Raw genomic sequence first — 18351 nt, 5'->3', positions numbered from 1 at the left:
TTACCTTTTAAAAAGTTTATTTGCTTCTATAGCTCGCAGCTGTTAAAAATACTGATGAGGCTTTAAAACGTTCAACACAAATTATAATTCAGACCATTAAAATCAAGACAACAATTCACAAATAAGAAAAAGTATTTGTGTTCATCTAGTTCTGAAACTTAGGAAGCCCTGGCCCTGAACAAAGTGTTCCTGGATAGATTTGCTTGAGAAAGTGGATGTCCTTTATAACATAATGTCTAATTTCCTGTGTTAGTACCAAGGGTATTTCTTTTCTTCTTCCTTTTTATATGAGACTACATTGTGACATGTTTAATATTGATGAGTTTGACCTCCTGGGAGTTATAATATATGCACCCCTTTTAAATACAAATGTTGTCTAATTTATATGGCAAACACATAGAATTTTGGAGATTAGCATTTTAATCAGCTTTAATCTCAGTTTTTTCACTTTCCCCTCCATCTCTTTTCTCTGTCCAGAAAGGTCCCACACACCCTCTTTGGAAATGACAGCTAATGTCCTGTTCTTAGAGATGTGCATGCAACAGGCACAGAGCCTGGGGAAGGAAACTTTCCTAAGTAGCACACTCACAAACCTGAGAGTGTGCAAAGCGACGATCATATATTAACAGAACAGTTCTTCCATTCAACAAGTATATGAACTGGAGTCATGCAGAAATAGGCAGACGTGTGTGTGTGTGTGTGTGTGTGTGTGTGTGTGTGTGTGTGTGTGTGTGTTCCTCATACTATGGCACTTCTGACCTGGAATTGGGCTTCAGATTTTCTCTTGCGTTATTTTTTTTCTCATTGCTGGTCTGAGAGCTTTGAAGTTTTGTGTAGATGTTCCAACATACCAGTTCTTGAAAAGGGGGCAACATGTTTTATTTTCAAAGAGGGGGTGAAGATTCCAGAGATAACCTAACAGGAATATCCTAAGTTTGATGCTAGTCTGAGCCATATAGAGACAGCTTTCCCCAACTCCCACCCCTTAATTATCAAGTCCTAGAGATAGAAACGTTTTTCCTGCTTGGTTGCGGGAGGAGCCAAAGGGGGCACTGAAGGGGCGGGGGCGGTGGGCGGGGAGCCAGGCCAAGGCTGAGTCCTGTGCAGCCATTGGTGGGGAGTGCGAGCTGAACTGAGCATGTTCGCGCCCGCCAGCCAGGGCCGCAACCACAGCCGCAGGGACGGCAGCCGGGAGAGCCACCGCGCATTATGCAAAGCGGCAGCAGATGTGAGCGGGGCCAGCTGGGTGCTCCTCGGCCTCCCCTCCCAACGGCCGGCCCAGCTGCCTGAATTGTCCCGGACACTCCCCTGGCCCTCTCCAGGGCCGAGATGGCCTGAGGACCCCCAGGCGCGGCCGCGCAGCAGAGGGGTTGAAACATGGGGAACCAGGATGGGAAGCTGAAGAGGAGCGCAGGTGATGTCTCCCACGAAGGCGGCGGCGGCGGCGGAGCGGAGGATGCCGCGGGGCCCAGGGATGCGGAAACCACAAAGAAGACGAGCGGGAGCAAAAAGGCGCTCGGTAAGCACGGCAAGGGGGGAGGGGGCAGCGGAGAGACCAGCAAGAAGAAGAGCAAGTCGGATTCTAGAGCCTCGGTGTTTTCCAACCTGCGGATCAGAAAGAACCTGACCAAGGGGAAAGGTGCCGGCGACTCGCGGGAGGATGTGCTGGACTCTCAGGCCCTGCCGATCGGGGAGCTGGACAGCGCTCACTCCATAGTCACCAAGACCCCAGACCTCAGTCTCTCTGCTGAGGAGACGGGCCTATCGGATACCGAGTGTGCCGACCCTTTCGAGGTGATCCATCCAGGTGGTCCTAGGCCTGCCGAGGCTGGGGTAGGGATCAAGGCGACTGCGGAGGATTTGGAAACTGCGGCAGGAGCGCAAGATGGACAAAGGACCAGTTCTGGTTCGGACACGGACATCTATAGCTTCCACTCCGCCACGGAGCAGGAGGATTTGCTCTCAGACATACAGCAGGCAATTCGTCTGCAGCAGCAGCAGCAACAGCAGCAGCAGCAGCAGCAGCAGCAGCAGCAGCAGCAGCAGAAGCTGCTGCTCCAGGACTCCGAGGAGCCTGCAGCGACCCCCACTGCCATCTCCCCTCAGCCTGGGGCCTTTCTGGGCCTGGACCAGTTCTTACTGGGATCGAGAAGCGAGGCTGGAAAGGACACGGAACAGGCATTACCGGTGAGACCCGACTTGCCTGAGACCACCACATCCCCGGTGCCTGAGCAACCTCCGTCCTCCGGAGGCCACTTGGCCTCTGAGACACCCGGCTACGCGAGCGCCCGCTCTGCAGTCACAGACTCGCTCTCATCTCCAGCCTTCACATTTCCTGAGGCTGGTCCAGGGGAGGGCGCAGTCGGAGCCCCAGTGCCTGAAGCTGAGGACACAGATGAGGAGTGCGAGGAGGATGCTTTCGAGGATGCCCCCCGAGGCTCTCCAGAGGAGGAATGGGTCCCAGAGGTGGGAGAAACTCCACAGAGGCTGGAGGAAGAGCCGGAGGAGGGGATGCGAGGGCCCAGTGTCTCTGCAGTCGCTTCTTTGCCTGGCAGCCCTGCGCCCAGCCCACGATGCTTCAAACCTTACCCACTCATCACCCCTTGCTACATCAAGACCACCACTCGGCAGCTCAGCTCTCCCAATCACTCCCCATCTCAGTCCCCCAACCAGAGTCCTAGGATCAAGAAGCGACCCGAGCCTTCCGTCAGCCGGAGCCCCAGAACTGCCTTGGCCTCTACTGCAGCCACGGCAAAGAAGCACCGGCTGGAAGGTGGCCTCTCGGGCGGTCTCAGCCGCTCAGCCGACTGGACCGAGGAGCTAGGCGTCCGTACGCCTGGGGCAGGAGGCTCTGTGCACCTGCTGGGGCGCGGGGCTACTGCGGATGACAGTGGTGGCGGGTCGCCTGTGCTGGCCGCTAAGGCTCCTGGGGCTCCAGCCACAGCTGACGGCTTTCAGAACGTGTTCACAGGTGAGCATGCCTGCCACGTATCTCCTCCGGGTGGCAGGTCGCCTGCCAATCAGGGCCTTCCTCTGCCACCCCGCCCCCTCCACGTTCTGAAAGGCCCAAGCTGCTATTTGGAGATCCCTTTGCCACTAGGCATGTCTCCTTGGTGGAAAAAAAAGAAAAGCCTTGGGTGTACTTAGTTCTCTATTCTGTTTTAGAATAGTGAAAAGAAAAATTTAGTTGTCTGGCCTACGTCTTCTGAAGAGAGGACTCTTATGCTCACATACTCTCCCGCCCCCAGATTTCCTCTAGGCATATTAACCCCTTTTGTGTCTTGTTACCTCTGCTGTCCTTCATGCCATTCTTCCTCCTTCCACATTTTCACAGTTGTAAAGAATAGACCCGGGCATAGACCTCTCAAGGATTTGTATTGCAGGCACACAGCATTTATATAGTACACTCTAAAGGCTATGTCTGAGCACCTCTAATATGTAGTTTCTACCATGTTGTGACCTGAGTACCATACAGGTACTTGGTGAAGTTAAGTGATTACCATGTTTGCTAATGCAAGCAAGTTTGCTATATGCTTTTAGAAAATGAATAAATAATAGACCATTAGTAATCTGTTATTTATTTATGATTCTAAGGATTGGCTCTAGGGCCTTTTGCTTGCTAGGCAAGTGCTGTACTACTGAGCTATGTCCTCAGACTTCTGTCATACTTTTTGTTTTGATACAGGGTCTCACTAAGTTGCCCAGGCAGGTCTTGAACCTATCTTGCTCAGCCTGCTGAGTAGCTAGGATATGTTGATGTCATTCTGTTTTGTGAGTCGGTGAGAGCAGGCTGGAATGTGGAAATGTTGAAGATGGGAAGCTGAAAGCACAGGAATTCCACGGATCCTGTCCTCCCTAGTCTTGTGATTGGTGGACTCTCTGTGATCGATCACAGCCAGAACCAGCTCCCTGGGCTGCAGTTCAAGTAGCAAAATCTGTTTCTGCTTATAGGTGCAAAGCTTCACTTGACAAGTTCCCTGCTAATGTCTGATGACAACATATTGATTATTGAAAGAAATGATGTTCAAATATGAAGAAAAATACCAGCATTTTATGCCAGTGCTGGTGGGCTTCAGATAAATACATGGAGAGTTAAAAAATTTTAATGTAATTTAAAGGTTTTTTTTTTTCTGCTATTGTAATACATAGGCTATCACTTGGCCATAACTGTAACTCAGTATTTGAGAGGCAGGGATGGGGGATGGACAGTTAGTTGAGTTCTTGGTTGGCTAGCTGCTACAGTAGCTGCTTTTCGTATGTACATTCATTTATTTTATTACTTTTATGTGTGTGTTTGCTTTGCCTCATGGATGTCAATGTACCATGTCTGTGCAGGGCCTGCAGAGGCAAGACAGGGCATCAGATACCCTGGGACTGGGTTACAGATGACTGTGAGCCACCATGTGGTTGCAGGGAATGTAGCCCAGCCCTCTGGAAGAGCAGCCTGTGTGTATTCTTAACCTTTGAGCCAGTCCCCCAACCCTTGGGTTCATTTTTAGCTCACAGTTATGATCGCCTTTATTTTGATTTTGTAGAATCTTAAAAGTAGCTTTTGTTCACTTTATAGACTCTATATCCATTTTCTTTCTTCCATTTTCCTTACTGTGAAGATTTGCTCAAGGGGGAAAGTTTGTAGTTATGGATCTATTCCACACAATGTAAAATACAATTAAAACATTCAGAAACTAAAGGTCATATGTTTATGGATGATGACTGAAAGGCTCTTGGATAATGGTTTTGTTGTTTGGATTTGGGCTTTTGAGAGAGGGTCTTATGTAGTTCAGGCTGGTTTCAAACTTCCTGTGTACTTCAGGGTGACCTTGAATGCCTGATCCTCCTGCTTCTGTTCCTCACTGCTGGGAGTACAGGCTTATTCTATCAAATCTGGCTCGCTCTTATTTTTTTGGTGTGTATGTGAACTTATTTTAGTTTGTGATGAGACTGCAACCTACATGTTGATTGAATGTTAAACGTCTTTTAATAAAAATCCCAGTACCAGATATTGGAGTAAATGCTGAAAGATCAGAGAGACAAGGAACAAGCCACTGCCGCATCTCACCTCACCAATTCCATGAATCCTCTGACTGAAATCCTCTCAGTCCTCACCCCAAAGGCTCCAGCTGAAAAAGCTTCTAGCCGAAAGGAATGCTTCTGCTGAAAAGCCTTTAGTTCCTGTCTCCTCATGCCTTATATACCTTCCTCTGCCCAGCCATCACTCCCTGGAACTAAACACATGTGTGCTTCCCAGTACTGGGATTAAAGGTGTGTGCCACCACTGCCTGGCTCTGTTTACTCTCCTAGACTGACTCAATCTCATGTAGTCCAGGGTGGCTTTGAACTCACAGAGATCCAGACGGATCTCTGCATTCCCAATGCTAGGATTAAAGGTGTGTGCCACCACTGCCTGGCCTCCATGTTTAATCTAGTGGCTTGTTCTGTTCTCTGATCTTCAGGCAAATTTTATTAGGGTACACAATATATCACCACACCTAGAGCCTTCCACTTGTTAGACAAACCCTTTAACAGTGAGCTGCAGCCTTATGCACTTACTACTGAATCATGGCACTGGCTTCCCAAATTTTACTAAGTGGAAGGGAGGTACTAAGAGGAGAACATGGGGTTCAGCTCTGAGGGAAAGCAGTTGCCTAGCATGTGCAGTGGCCCAGGCTTTAGTACCAGCACTTAAAAAATTACAGTGTGCAAGAACCTACTGTCTATCTACCTATCATCCATCCATCCATCTACCCATCTGCCTATCTATCATCTGTCTATCTATCTATCTATCTATCTATCTATCTATCTATCTATCTATCATATCTATCATCTATCCAGCAATTGCACTAGTGAAATTCCCCAGGGTTTATCAAGTATAAAGCAGAAATTGGGGTAATAAAACTTGTTAGAGGAGAATTGAACAGATTCTTGATAGATCCTAATACTTTAAATATATTGAAGTTTTATTTCCTTTTTACAAAAAGTGTTCTTAAGTCTTGGACATCACTTAATTTTGCTAGTGATTTCAAATGTAAAATGTGGAACTCTTGAAGGTGCTATTGGGTGCTGTCTGAGTTTTGTTGGCCTCTTTGGCAGATGTTTATTATTGAGAATAATAAAAGTACAGCCAGCCACTCTTGTGTGGCAGTCATCTGCCTTGTATTATATGGTTGGTAATGGTGGTCACTGGCCAGCAGGTAGATTTTTGTGTAGCAGGTTCTTCAGTATATTTCTTTCATTCACTCTGTGTTGCTCAGAAAAAGAAAACACTGAGTAGATTTAAGTTAACATGTGATTGGTGAGGAAATGGAGATTAAATAACTCTCCCAAGGTCATACTGTGTGATTTGTTCCAAGGCAAATGTAGAAGAGGATGCCATCCACTGAAATGCCTTTTCTTATTACTATGGTTTGTGTGTTTGGCACCAGACGATCACTTATAGAGCAGGAATCTTTGGAAAGTCATTACTGGTCCTAATGCCTTCACTGACGAGATCTTTCCAGTTTCTGTTAGTAATGGTTGAATAGCTGACCTTCTTTGGGGTAAATTGTAAGTGAGAGGAAACCTGGTTTTTCTTGAGCCCTCTGTCATGGAGAATGCTGTGGTGTCAGAGGGTCTCCAGATTGAACCTTTCCTTGTCAACTGCTACTTTCTGCAGCTTTACAAGCCTCTGCAGATTTATAGGCACCTTGGAAATTACCCAGGACTGAGGGAGCACTCAGGGAACACTCCCTAAGGAGTGCTGTCCTTAAGGAACTAGATTTTTGGTCTTAGTGTGGAGTTATTTAGATCAGCTAATGACCAGCCTTTGAGTCAGGAGAGCCTTGTATCTCTTTGCTTACTTCAGTATTCCTTACCATTATAGTTCTGGGGAGAGGGGCAGGCATTTCTCTTTTTATTGCATTGCAAAGTGGGAAAAATCAAGTGAAAAAAGATTCCCATGCCCAGGTTTGTGTCTCTGGTAGAGATGAAAACGCTTAGCAATGAGGTGGTCTTTAGTTGTGAAGAAACTGATGGTATCGTAGGGCATTTCATTTCCAAATTTCATAGTCAATTTATTTGAAACGTGTCTTTTTTCAGTATTTAATGGGAAGAATTTGAGAAGTTCCTTTTTGAAAAGTGGTCTTGGTGTCAAACTCAGGGCCTCTTGTATGCTGAGCAATTGCTTTATAACTGAATTAGTTTCCTAGCCTAGTAATAGGGTGCAGTTAATTAAAGTTTAGACATCTAATATATTGAATTTGTGATGCTAAATCACTTTTGATAGAAATCTTTCCAGTCAATTATGTGCTTAATCTGTCTCCTTTTTAAACATGGAATGGAAGTTCCATCTGTTTTAAAAAGGCTTGCTGTCATTTTCAGGCACATCATTGTCTTGTGAAAGCACTAGTGTTGCCCTCAGAAGCAGTTTAAAATTGTGGGCCAGAGACCATGGTCTTATATAACTTGAGTTTTACTTTTGTTTTTACAAGACAGGGTTTCTCTGTAGCTTTGGAGATTGTCCTGGAACTCACTCTGTAGACCAGGCTAGCCTCGAACTCACAGAGATCCACTGTCTTTGCCTCCTGAGTGCTGGGATTGAAGGTGTGTGCCACGACCACCCAGCAGTAGCTTGAGATTTTGTATCTGTGTAGTTTCTTAACTTCTTGGCTATCACTTCTTTTTATTCTTAGCGTTATCTTTATTTGCTTTCCGAGTCACCCAAATTCCTTACAATTTGATTCTTTTCTAATTAATTTGGTTGCAGCTTGTAAAAGCCTACGATGATGATGTTATCAGTATTTACTGTGCTTCCTCTGGATGTCAGGCTCTGGGGTAGTGCATTGCATAAGTAAGTACGTGTCATCTTTACCATAGTTTGAAGTACAGCTATGCCTAGTCACTTTTCCTGTGAGCAACCAAGGCTCAGACAAGTCAAAGAACCTGACTAAGAGCATTGAGCTAGTAATCCCCATCTAGGGTATGCCCTTAAAAGACAAACCAGTTGTTAGCATGTAAAGAACAAAGCCAAGTGGCCCCTCTGAGCTTCTGAAAGGCTAATTGACAAAGGGCTTAAAATCTGTGGCTCCCATTTTGGCTTTTCTAACCTTTAGTAGATACAAGGGGCCACTCTATGGGTGTGTATTTTCTCACAGGGCTCTTAAAATATTTCTTTTTTGAGACAGTATCTCATGTACTTAGCTGTGAACTCTCTAGTAAGGGAGGCTAGCCTTGGACTCCTGGCCCTCCTGCTTCTCAAGTGTTACACATGCAGACATGTGCCACCACACCTGGCTCTACCCTTGGCTTCAATATACAGCTTTTTAAAGTCATCGTATTGAAAATTTTACAGCCCAAACAGTTTAATAGCAGTAGCTGCTGACAGAGTACAGATGTCCAGTTAATATCTGAAATAAATGAAGAAGATGGTTTTGAAAATTGCGTTATTGGGCTGGGCATGGTAGCACACTCCTTTAATCTCAGCACTTGGGAAGCAAGGAGGGCAGATCTCTCTGAGTCCAATGCCAGCCTGCCAATGCAAAAACAAAAATCAAAACACCTCCCACCCCAAATGAATAAAGACAATGATGCCATTCATCTAAGCAAGGAAACATGAGGGCTGGATATTGTTAAGGAGTTCCAAACATTACAAAGAATTTGACAAGAGAACCTGTGACTGAGAACATTGTTCTTAAGTTATTTTAGTTTTGTCTGAAAGATTCTTTTAGAACTGTGGCTTGGATCAAAGTTAAGTGCCCCAGTGGCTTCAGTGATGCATTGACTGACAGCCTTATGACCAGAAGATTGGCTTGGTTTTAAGTGCATTTAAGCACTTGGCTCCTAGCCATGCACATTGGAAACAGAATAGGTGCCTTGAGTGTGCTTCCTTCGGATTCTAGTCAAAAGTTGCTGAAACTGCGTTAGATGATGGTTTTAATAAACACTGTTATAGTGTTTATTTGTTTCCTAGCTTTATTATTTAGCTAAATGACTCTCTGGTGATTGCTCCTCATATATATGAATGTGGGGAGGAAGAGTTTCACAATAAGAATGCTAAGGTTCAGTGACATAATGTAATACAGCTCCTACCACCAGGCCCGGCAAATAGCAGCAGGTGTTTAATCGGTGTTGATTGATTTCCTCAACTGACTTGTTTTTTGAATAAGTTTTATTGTTCAAAGTGGACAGAGCCAAATGTGTGAAAAGAGAACCAAACGCTCTAAAATTATTATAAAACTTGGCAGGATGTAGTTGAGATACTTAATGGAAATATTTCTTAAAAATAGTTTATTTGTGTTTTCTATTTCTTTTTCTTTTCTATGATTATAAGCATTTTTTTTTTTTGTCACTTTAGGTTTCTGGGAGCCTAGTTAAGGCTGATGAGGGTTTGGCTATGAGAATGGGGGGCAGTGCTGTTTACTAAAGGAGGTGTGGGAGCCCAGCATGGTTACTTTGACCTGTAATCAGGAAGCTGAAGCAGGCAGATTGTCACAAGTTCAAAGTCAGTCTGGGCCATATGTTCAGTTCCAGGATAACCTGGGCTACGTTTGGGATAGTCTCTATGAAAAAGTAACAAGAGCAGGGGAAAGGAGGGCAGGCAGCTGGCACCCTGTTCAGTGTTTCTGTTGGGTACAATATCTGCCATCAACTGCCTGAATTTTCAGCCTTCCCTCCCCATGATTCCTTCATAAGATAGTGACTGAGACACAATGATGTGATTGCCGTTCCAGGAACATGAGTTTCCCTTTCCAGACCCCGGGCCTCTGTCCTGCAGCCTCACCTCCTACAAGCACAGTTTGCCTCTCCTGGGAAGCACCTGAAAAGGGCCAAGTGAAAGCCATGTCCTCTGTGTACTGTCAACTAGCCCAGGCTGGCTCCATATCACTGTCAGCACATCCTCTCTGCAACACATGCTTTTTGGATTTGGGATTTCTTTTGGTCTTCTTTCTTGCCTTGCTTGCTAGATGCCATCCATCCATCACCTACTTTTCCTTTAAAAAAATTAAAATATAAACAATGGAAAATATAATTTCTAATCAATTAGAATAATTCAAAGTAGTTATACCATTATAATTATAAGATTAAGTATCATTTATTGGATGCCACAAAAGGGTATCAACCATGATAAATAGTTATTAATTATGTCTTTTATACCTGTTCTACTGTAGGTTAGAGAGAGAAAATTGATGACTTCATCCTCAGCAAAGATGAGCTTGAAAGTGTCACCTGAGCAGGAGAATCTGTTATTCCTCAGTGGTGCCTTCAGGTTCCAGCATGCTATGGAATCTGTAGAAACCTTGTTATTGGCTCTGTTAGAGCAGTAATTTGACCTTGTATATATGTATGTGTGTGTGTGTGTGTGTGTGTGTGTGTGTGTGTGTGTGTATGTATGTATATGTAGAGAGAGTAGTGATGTAGACCTTGTATATTCAGGAAGAAAGAGATTCACAGCTTGAGAAAATCTAGCCTTTATTGCATTGTTATACTATGCTGAAAATGTTCATACTATCCAGTTGGGTCTCTCTTTATACATCCGGGAGAAGGGTTCCTTGTGTCATTTAAATGATTTCTTTAGGTACACAGGAAGGAGACGAATATTTATCAGCAATCCACTACAGGACAATGGCAAAAGTCTTTTCATCTGTTTCCCTTTGCCTTTTTACTTCTTCTCCTTCTTCCCTGTTTCTTTTCCCTTCCTCCCTTCCTCCCTTCATCCTTCCCTCCCTCCATCATTCCCTCTCTCTCTTTCTCCCTTCCTTCCTTCCTTATTCCTGCTGAGTATCTCATCTTTTCTTAATATTCAGGTTTCTTGGTTAACAAAAGCAAAGACAGTGCTAAGGATGTAGCTGAATGTAGAGTGCTTATCTACCATGTATGAGGTTTTGGGTTTGACTGCTGGCACACCCCAGTCTTCCAGGACACAGGGAAAGAAAAAGTAGTAGAGCCCATCTTGATGGGAGGCAGCTTACTCCATTTTGTTAACTCTGATTCTATAGAATGGGCCCAGCAGATGCCTTTGAAGTCATGTATTGCATAGACACAATTTTTTTTTTTTTCCAATGGTAGAGCTGAAGAGGGTCCATTTATATGGGATAATAATACTTTGGGAGCATCTGTAGGGGTGGTGAGAGCGTTGATGTTTTGATTTAGACAATGTTGACTGATTTTTGTTCTTATAGTTATATGTATATATGTGTCTGTATATGGGTGCTCAATGAGACCAGAAAGAGGCCTCAGACGCCCTGGAGCTGGAGTTACAGTCAGTATGAGCTGCCCTAAATGGGTTCGAGGAACTATAGAACAGCAAGCATTCTTAACTCCTGAGCCATCTCTGCAGAACCTTAAGATTTATGCTGAAGGAGATTTGAAATGACCAAGTTGCCATTATCCAGCGTGAATGTAGGACTCTGTGTTTTTTCATTTTGAGTTTAATAATTGTGTGTGGTGGGTGATCTTACTTTGTGAAACCATGAAAGGGAAAGCCACGTTGTGTAACTTAAACCCACTTCTAATGGGTTTCTAATGTGGGCTCATACTCACAGAGCAAACCCACTCAGATCCATCACCAATACTGCCATTCATATCCTGTTGAGTGGATTACAGTCTTTGCATTTTCCTTGTTCTCTGAACTGCCCAATAAGAGGAGTGCCATTAAGTCTTTACTTCAGTGCACTTGGCCTATTGGTTTCTGTTATTTCATTTTCTCTTACTGTGAAAAGTGCTTATTCAACAATTTCATGGGTCTGTGGTATTCTATTTATAAGTCGGTATTGACATTAAAGTCCTTCCTCCCAGACAAGATCTCACTATGTAGCCTTGGCTGGCCTGGAACTTCTTAAGTATACTAGGCTGGTATCCACCTGCCTCTGTGTGAGCGCTGGTGTTAAGGCGTGCATCACCGTACCTGGGATCTGACATTAAAGTTCTATAGAGATAAAAACACATAGAAGAACACTTCTAGGTTTTTGTTTGTTTGTTTGTTTTTTTTACTTAATTTTCCTGGTTTTAAACTAATGTGGTATAGTTTAAGCCCATTATAAAACAATGGACTATTATAGGATACCATGTAAATATAGCTGAACAGTGGAGGGTTTTGTAAGTCACTTCATTGCTAAGATACTAGTTTTCTCTCTAAAAGAGTAACAAATGGAACTACAGTAAAGATACTGTTTTGTAACTGGTCCATACATTTAGGAAGTCTTCTTTTACCCGTAGACTAATACATGCTCGGTTGGAGATGGTAAGTGATGTGAGCTCTCTGTGGGAGGTATTGTATTTTACAGCTACCAAGATGTTCTGAAAGCCAATTACACCTTCCTGTCTGTGCGGTGCTGCTTTGGTTAAATGGCTGTGAGGGTGGTAAATGGTAGATGGTGAAAGCACCCTGGCTGTTTATTTTTAGATATTGAACTGGATATTGCTATCCTACTTTTAGAGAAAAAAAAATCCAGGCGTTTGTGGATTGTGGTAGAATCCAGTATCTTGTGGGGAGGCATAGGTGGTACAATAAGAACTGTTATAATCTAGGGAGAGACACATATGGCTGGACTGACAATGTGACATATGTGAAGAAGTCATCCTAGGAGCCTTTAGTTTCTGGCTTAGATTATTTCTCTAATATGCTTCATTTGAGTGTGCTCATTTTCACTGTTCTTTGCCTCGTGATAACAAAGGGTAGATGCATGGCTTTATGTTAAGCTTCAAGAAACACTACTATGATTTGCCCCCAATTTCCTTTTGTAAATATCCTCTGCGGTGTTTTACTAATCTCAGTGGGGAGTAGACTCCCAGATCTGAGTCATCAGTGGCTGTTTCTCTTCCTAGGTACCAGACACCTCTGACTTACCTATTATAGGTCTCAGGGAGTTACAGAGCTAACACCACACTTGTTTCTCCCATCTCCGAATACTGTCTTCTGGGTCTCCTCACCAAGACACTACAGTCTGGTCTGACCTCATTCCTTCATTCCTTGATCCTTTCATACTCTACAACCAGTTAATCATTCCATTAAAATATATCTTTAAAACTTCTCCTACTTTGCCTCACTTTGTCTCCACAGTTTTGAATTCTAATCACCACCACCAGCTTCTCTGCATACTCCTACTCAAGATCTGGCCTTCCCCACAAGTCATGAAGAGCCTGATCTCTGGACAAACACATCTGGGGCCGGGAAGTGTAGCTCAATATTAGAACATGTGTTTAGTACCCGTGAATCTCTGGTTAAACAGTAAAATAGAACACACTTTACATTGGCCAGTCTCAAGCTAAAAGCATTTCACCGATGTCATTTTATCCTAGGAATAAAGTCTAAAATCACATATGTATGTGTGTATATGCATATATATTTTATCCCTGTAATATTATTAAAAAGAAAAATCTTAGATTAAATTTAACAGGCCTTGGGCAGAAAAAGAGAAGAATTCACAGGGTAGCACTCTAGATAAAAAGCAATTTACAACTTGTTGGTAGGGGATATAGAAATGACATACAGAAATAGCCTGATGGGTTATTTTTCTGCAGATGCCTTATTTGGTCATTCTTGACAATATGCAGCCTATAATCATCTGGACACTCAGCTGCTTGGTTTCAGTTTGTTTGCCTTTTAGGTTAGGTTATATTTCTCACATATGGAAGCTACTTTAGGATTACTTTAAAGATACGTAAATTATCATGCTGTATATTGTGTATGTGACATGTAATAAGCATCTTATACAGTTTAATATATGTTAATGCTTTTTAGGCTGGGCCCCTTGTTGCTTGGTGCTATCCATCTCCCTGGCCCAAATACTCCAGACATTTAAAGTTGGCTCATGTTCTCTTTGTTCATTCTAGGTGGAATTGACACCATTTCAGGGGAAGAATCTGGTTTATCGTATTTCTTATGTCATGATACACTGCCATTGTTTCATCAGACAAAAGCTTCATTTAGAAAATGGCCTTAATTTGCTTAATTTTTCTAATATAAAAACCATGTGGTAGCCACAGCTGGAGCCTGAGTTCTCTGCATGGAGACTGTGGTGTGAATTTACAAGATAGTAAATTCCCCAGTGAACATAGTCTGTTTCCAGAGGTTGGGGGTCAGAAGGATATAGGTCTTGAAGAAGGCATCAAATCCAAAGTGGCTTTGGTGGCATTGCTCAGGATAGCAGTGTAGCCTCTGGTAGTCATCAATACTGGCCATCATCATCAGATTCTTAGGCATAGGACAAGATATGCCTCGAGGGGCAGGGATGAAGTTTATCAGGACAGGACCACAGCATCTTGTCCCCTAACCTGAGACAGTGTGGCGCTTGACAATCTTGTTCCCCTAATAGCTTCTACCCACAAGAATAATGGAAAATGTGTCCAAGATGATGGGCCTTTGGATGTAGCAGCTGTTCCCTTAGAGCACTTTACACCCAGGGACACTTGACAATCACAGTTCCAATACAAAGCCTTCAATCTGATCCACTGGCCAGCGTGAGTTGGCTTCTACACCAGTATGATGTTTCAACCCTCATTTTAAAGGGGTACTGCAGGAAAAAGGTCAGTCATCTCAGATTCCTTGGTGGGCAGGCAGAACAAGTAGGTCTCCTCCAGGGACTTGAACTTCATGTCTTTGGCCAGAAAGCTCAGCTTGGTCATGGGTCCTTCATGCTCTCCTGATGCAGCGGTGGCATCTACCCATTGGTTCTTTCCTGAGGAAGAAGCCAAAACTCATTTTATTTTTTTAAATTCTTTACATTTATCCTCCGTTCTGACACCCTGTGGCCATAAAGAACTATTTTTTTTTAATCTATTTAAGGCCCTTGAAATGTATGCATTTTTCGTGGACTATATAGTATTTTCATGTGTTTGGTTTATACTTCATTGGAGGCCTCATTCTTCTGAAGGTCAGCTGCATTTGGAGAAAACTGCGACTTTTCCTGGTAAACTTTTACCTCTTTCCATGTTCTTTATTGCTGCTCCACAGTCCCAAGGGGTGAGAGCTCTGCCGTGTTGGACGGCACCAGGGGCCACTCTTCTCCTTTTGCCTGTGACCTTAATGTTCCTCTGCAGTGTGTGAGGTGACAGCTCTGGTGTGTTCCCCGGATGTTCTCAAGCATTTGCACAGTGAGGATCTTGACTCCTCACTTCCTTGGGAGCTACAGAAACACTGGTGAATACGCAAATTGGAACTGGAGGTGGTGTGGGAATTACTCTGTCATGTATAATAAGGAGGGAGACTGATTGGTGTAGTTGGAGAGCTTCTCTCCAGGTTCCACCAAGCCCCCGCGGTCCCACAACCCATGTATGAAATAATCATACAGACACTTATACTATTTAAACTGCTTGGTCACTAGCTCTTACTCTTATATTTAGCCCATTTCTGTTAGTCTATACTTTGGCTTGTGGCTTACCGGTGTCTTTACATGTTGTTTCTCATGGCAGAGGCTGGCAGTGTCTCCTCCCAGCCTTCCTGTTCCCAGCCTTCTCCTCTTCCTTGTCCCACCTACCCTATCCTTCCTGCCTGGCTACTAGCCAATCAGCACTTTATTTATACAGAGTGATATCCACAGCACTTCCCCTTTTCTTTTTTGTTAAAAAAAAGAGGGTTAACTTTTACATAGTAAAATTACAGATAACAAAACAATTGTCAAGCAAGAATTATAGTTACAATATTAAAGAAGATATCCTATCTATCTTATATTTGTGAGTCTAAAGTTTTATATCTACTTATCTTGTATCATAACAGGAAATTATAACTATCTAGTCTTCAACCACATCAAAGACCTCAGAAGGATATAATATTACCTGAGAACTGGGAGAAGGATGCAAGCAACTTTTGGGACTCTTGTAGGGTAGACAGAGACAGCTGGCAGCCTGGACAGTCACCTAATATTTCTTTGTAAAGTTGGGTCATTTGTCTTTAGCCCACAGGGCTAGAGTCTTTCAGTCACTTCTCTCAGTGTCCTTTAGAATGTCTGGCAGTTTCCTCTGCGAAGCAGGTACCTGAAGGACCATTTTGTCAAGCAAAGTTTAGTGGTCACCTTTCTATGGGTCCTGTATCAAGCAGTCCAGGCAAGAACAGTTTCTTGCCCAAGTGGCTATTTTTGTCAAGGTGAAGATAAACTCCATATGAAGTGTCTTTAATGCCCATCCTCCTCTCTGAAGTAAAATTGGTGCTGCCAGGAGCAGACATGTCTCACTGTCCAGAAAGTCTAAATTTTAAAAATATTTTAAATGCCATATTCTGTAGACCTTTGTAGTGTTTGAAGATTACCTGTCTATCTGAAATATCTCTGTGTATACCTAGAAGACTTAACTAACATGGCTATGAGTATGATTATCATAGACGACCAGTTATTAATTTATTTTTAATTATCCATTACAATTTTAAATGAGCTGTACAAACATAATACCTTAAACAAGAGTAGAAATATACACACAGTATAACAAAATTAACTTTAAGTTTGTATCAATAGACTAAAATCTATACCAATGTAAAACATTTTAAATGAGTTGTTGCTATTTAGAAGTAGGTTCATTAATCTACCCTTTCATCCTATCATATCTATATCATGTCCCCTTTTTATCTTTAGAAAGAGATTTCATTTATAATCAACCTGTTGTAAATAAAATATTGGTTTTTCTCTGCCCCACACCAGAGGGCTCTTCTGATTTGAGACACTAGAATCTCTTAACCTTTTCTTTTAACAATGTGCTTGGGTTTAGAGAAGGAGTGAGCCAATTCCATCTCCAAAGCCAGCTGGGAATTTGGGTGTAGTTTTTCTTACTACTTCCTGCTGGAGGGTGTCGCTGTATCTTATGGGGACACAAAGAAAATTTTAGGATTATGGAGTAGTCAGTGAGGGCAAACCTCTGAATCAGTTGCCTTGAAACCATTCCGGATGTTGGATCATCTGGGCCATTGTGTCATTGGAGACCTTTCAGGTGATCTTGGCTGATCAAACCTGATGTATCTTAATCTGGAACAAATCCACAGCCTCTGGCTTTCTGCAGAAACAAAAGCAGAGACTCTTTTCCAAAGCAACATATCCTTATATCCAAATTTTGAAGTCAAGGTACCTTTAAAATTTACATATTTATTTAAGTCAACAGCTTTTATGATCAAATCTTTTTCTGCAGTTAAAAATCCCAAAGACAAGACAAACCAGATTCTCTGTGTAATATCCATCTTTGTAAGACTGAAACACCGCTGTGGCTGCTGGCTCCGCCCACCTCAGCTTCCCAACATGGTGATGGTACAGTTTACTGCCAGCTCTGGGTCTGAAGCCATGTGTACCATCAACTATCAGAAGCAGTTCTATCAAAGCAGTGCATAGCCCAGAAACCTTTTTTTTTTTTTTTTTTAAACTAGCAAAGATTAAATCTACCATGCAGCAGAGTAAAGTGTCGCTTATAGACACCTCATTTCCACCACACTGCAGGTCAGACGCACATGCCAGGAACCCGCCATAGTAGCTCAAACAGGCAGGCTGCCACTAACTTGAGAGAGACAACTAGGAAGCTGTTTTTAGCTCTGTTTTAGAACCTTTTTTCTCAGGTTTTTGGTGAAAACTCTTGCCAACACGTTGGGCGCCAATTGTAGTTGGAGAGCTTCTTCCCAGATTTCACCAAGCCCCTGCGGTCCCACTTTGCCACATGGCTTGTGGTTTACTGGTGTCTTTACATGTTGCTTCTCATGGCAGAGGCTGGCAGTGTCTCCTCCCAGCCTTCCTGTTCCCAGCCTTCTCTTCCTTGTCCCGCCTACCCTTATCCTTCCTGTCTGGCAACTGGCCAATCAGCACTTTATTTATATAGAGTGATATCCACAGCAGCTTGGCCATGTAGTAAAGGCATATGTAATTTGCCCAGGTATCATGTGATTAGTTTTTGGAATGAGTTCCCTAGACTATATTTCTTGTTAACCGAGTAGATTTTACCTACCAGGATAGTGGAAAACAAAGCATAGCATATTGTTATTATCTAAGCTTCTGCTTTAGATGAGCAATTATTCAGTATTTTTAGTTAAGATTTTTAATTTTAAACTTTAGTGTAAAAACTTTGCAAATAAATAACACTGCATGCCAAAATTAACTCAAACTTAATATATGTGATATCCTTACTTTATTGTACTTTCTCACCAGCAGTGCCTACGTGTACCCTCCTAGTGTTAGACACGTTTCTATTGCTGTGATAAAACACATGGCCAAAGCCAACCCGAGGAGGAAAGGGTTTATTTCAGTATGGTTCCAGAGTTATCAACTCCATCATGGCTGCGGTCAGGCAGAAGCTGGAAGCTGGCTGATCACATTTCCATTTACTCAAGAGCAGAGGGAGAGAGAAAACAGGAAGTTGGGTAGGTTGGAAACCCTCACAGCTTACTATCAGCGACACTTGGGAAAGGTTCTAAAC

At 43.1% G+C, this 18351-nt stretch overlaps 1 protein-coding gene across 1 annotated transcript in view; it reads left to right on the top strand.

Annotated features, from left to right (window-relative positions):
- Nucleotides 1-1126: 1126 nt before the first annotated feature.
- The window catches only part of Fmn2 (formin 2), a 351969-nt gene continuing 334744 nt past the window's right edge, over nucleotides 1127-18351 (top strand). Inside the window, exon 1 of the mRNA XM_036202265.1 lies at nucleotides 1127-2971. Within this exon, the coding sequence (XP_036058158.1) occupies nucleotides 1378-2971 (1594 nt within the window). The 5' untranslated portion in view covers nucleotides 1127-1377. The remainder of the gene's footprint in view (nucleotides 2972-18351) is intronic.

This window comes from Onychomys torridus, chromosome 11, assembly GCF_903995425.1.
Source record: "Onychomys torridus chromosome 11, mOncTor1.1, whole genome shotgun sequence".
Taxonomy (NCBI): domain Eukaryota; kingdom Metazoa; phylum Chordata; class Mammalia; order Rodentia; family Cricetidae; genus Onychomys; species Onychomys torridus.
The sequence above is the reverse complement of the archived record's forward strand: the minus strand, read 5'-3'. Positions and strand labels throughout refer to the sequence as shown.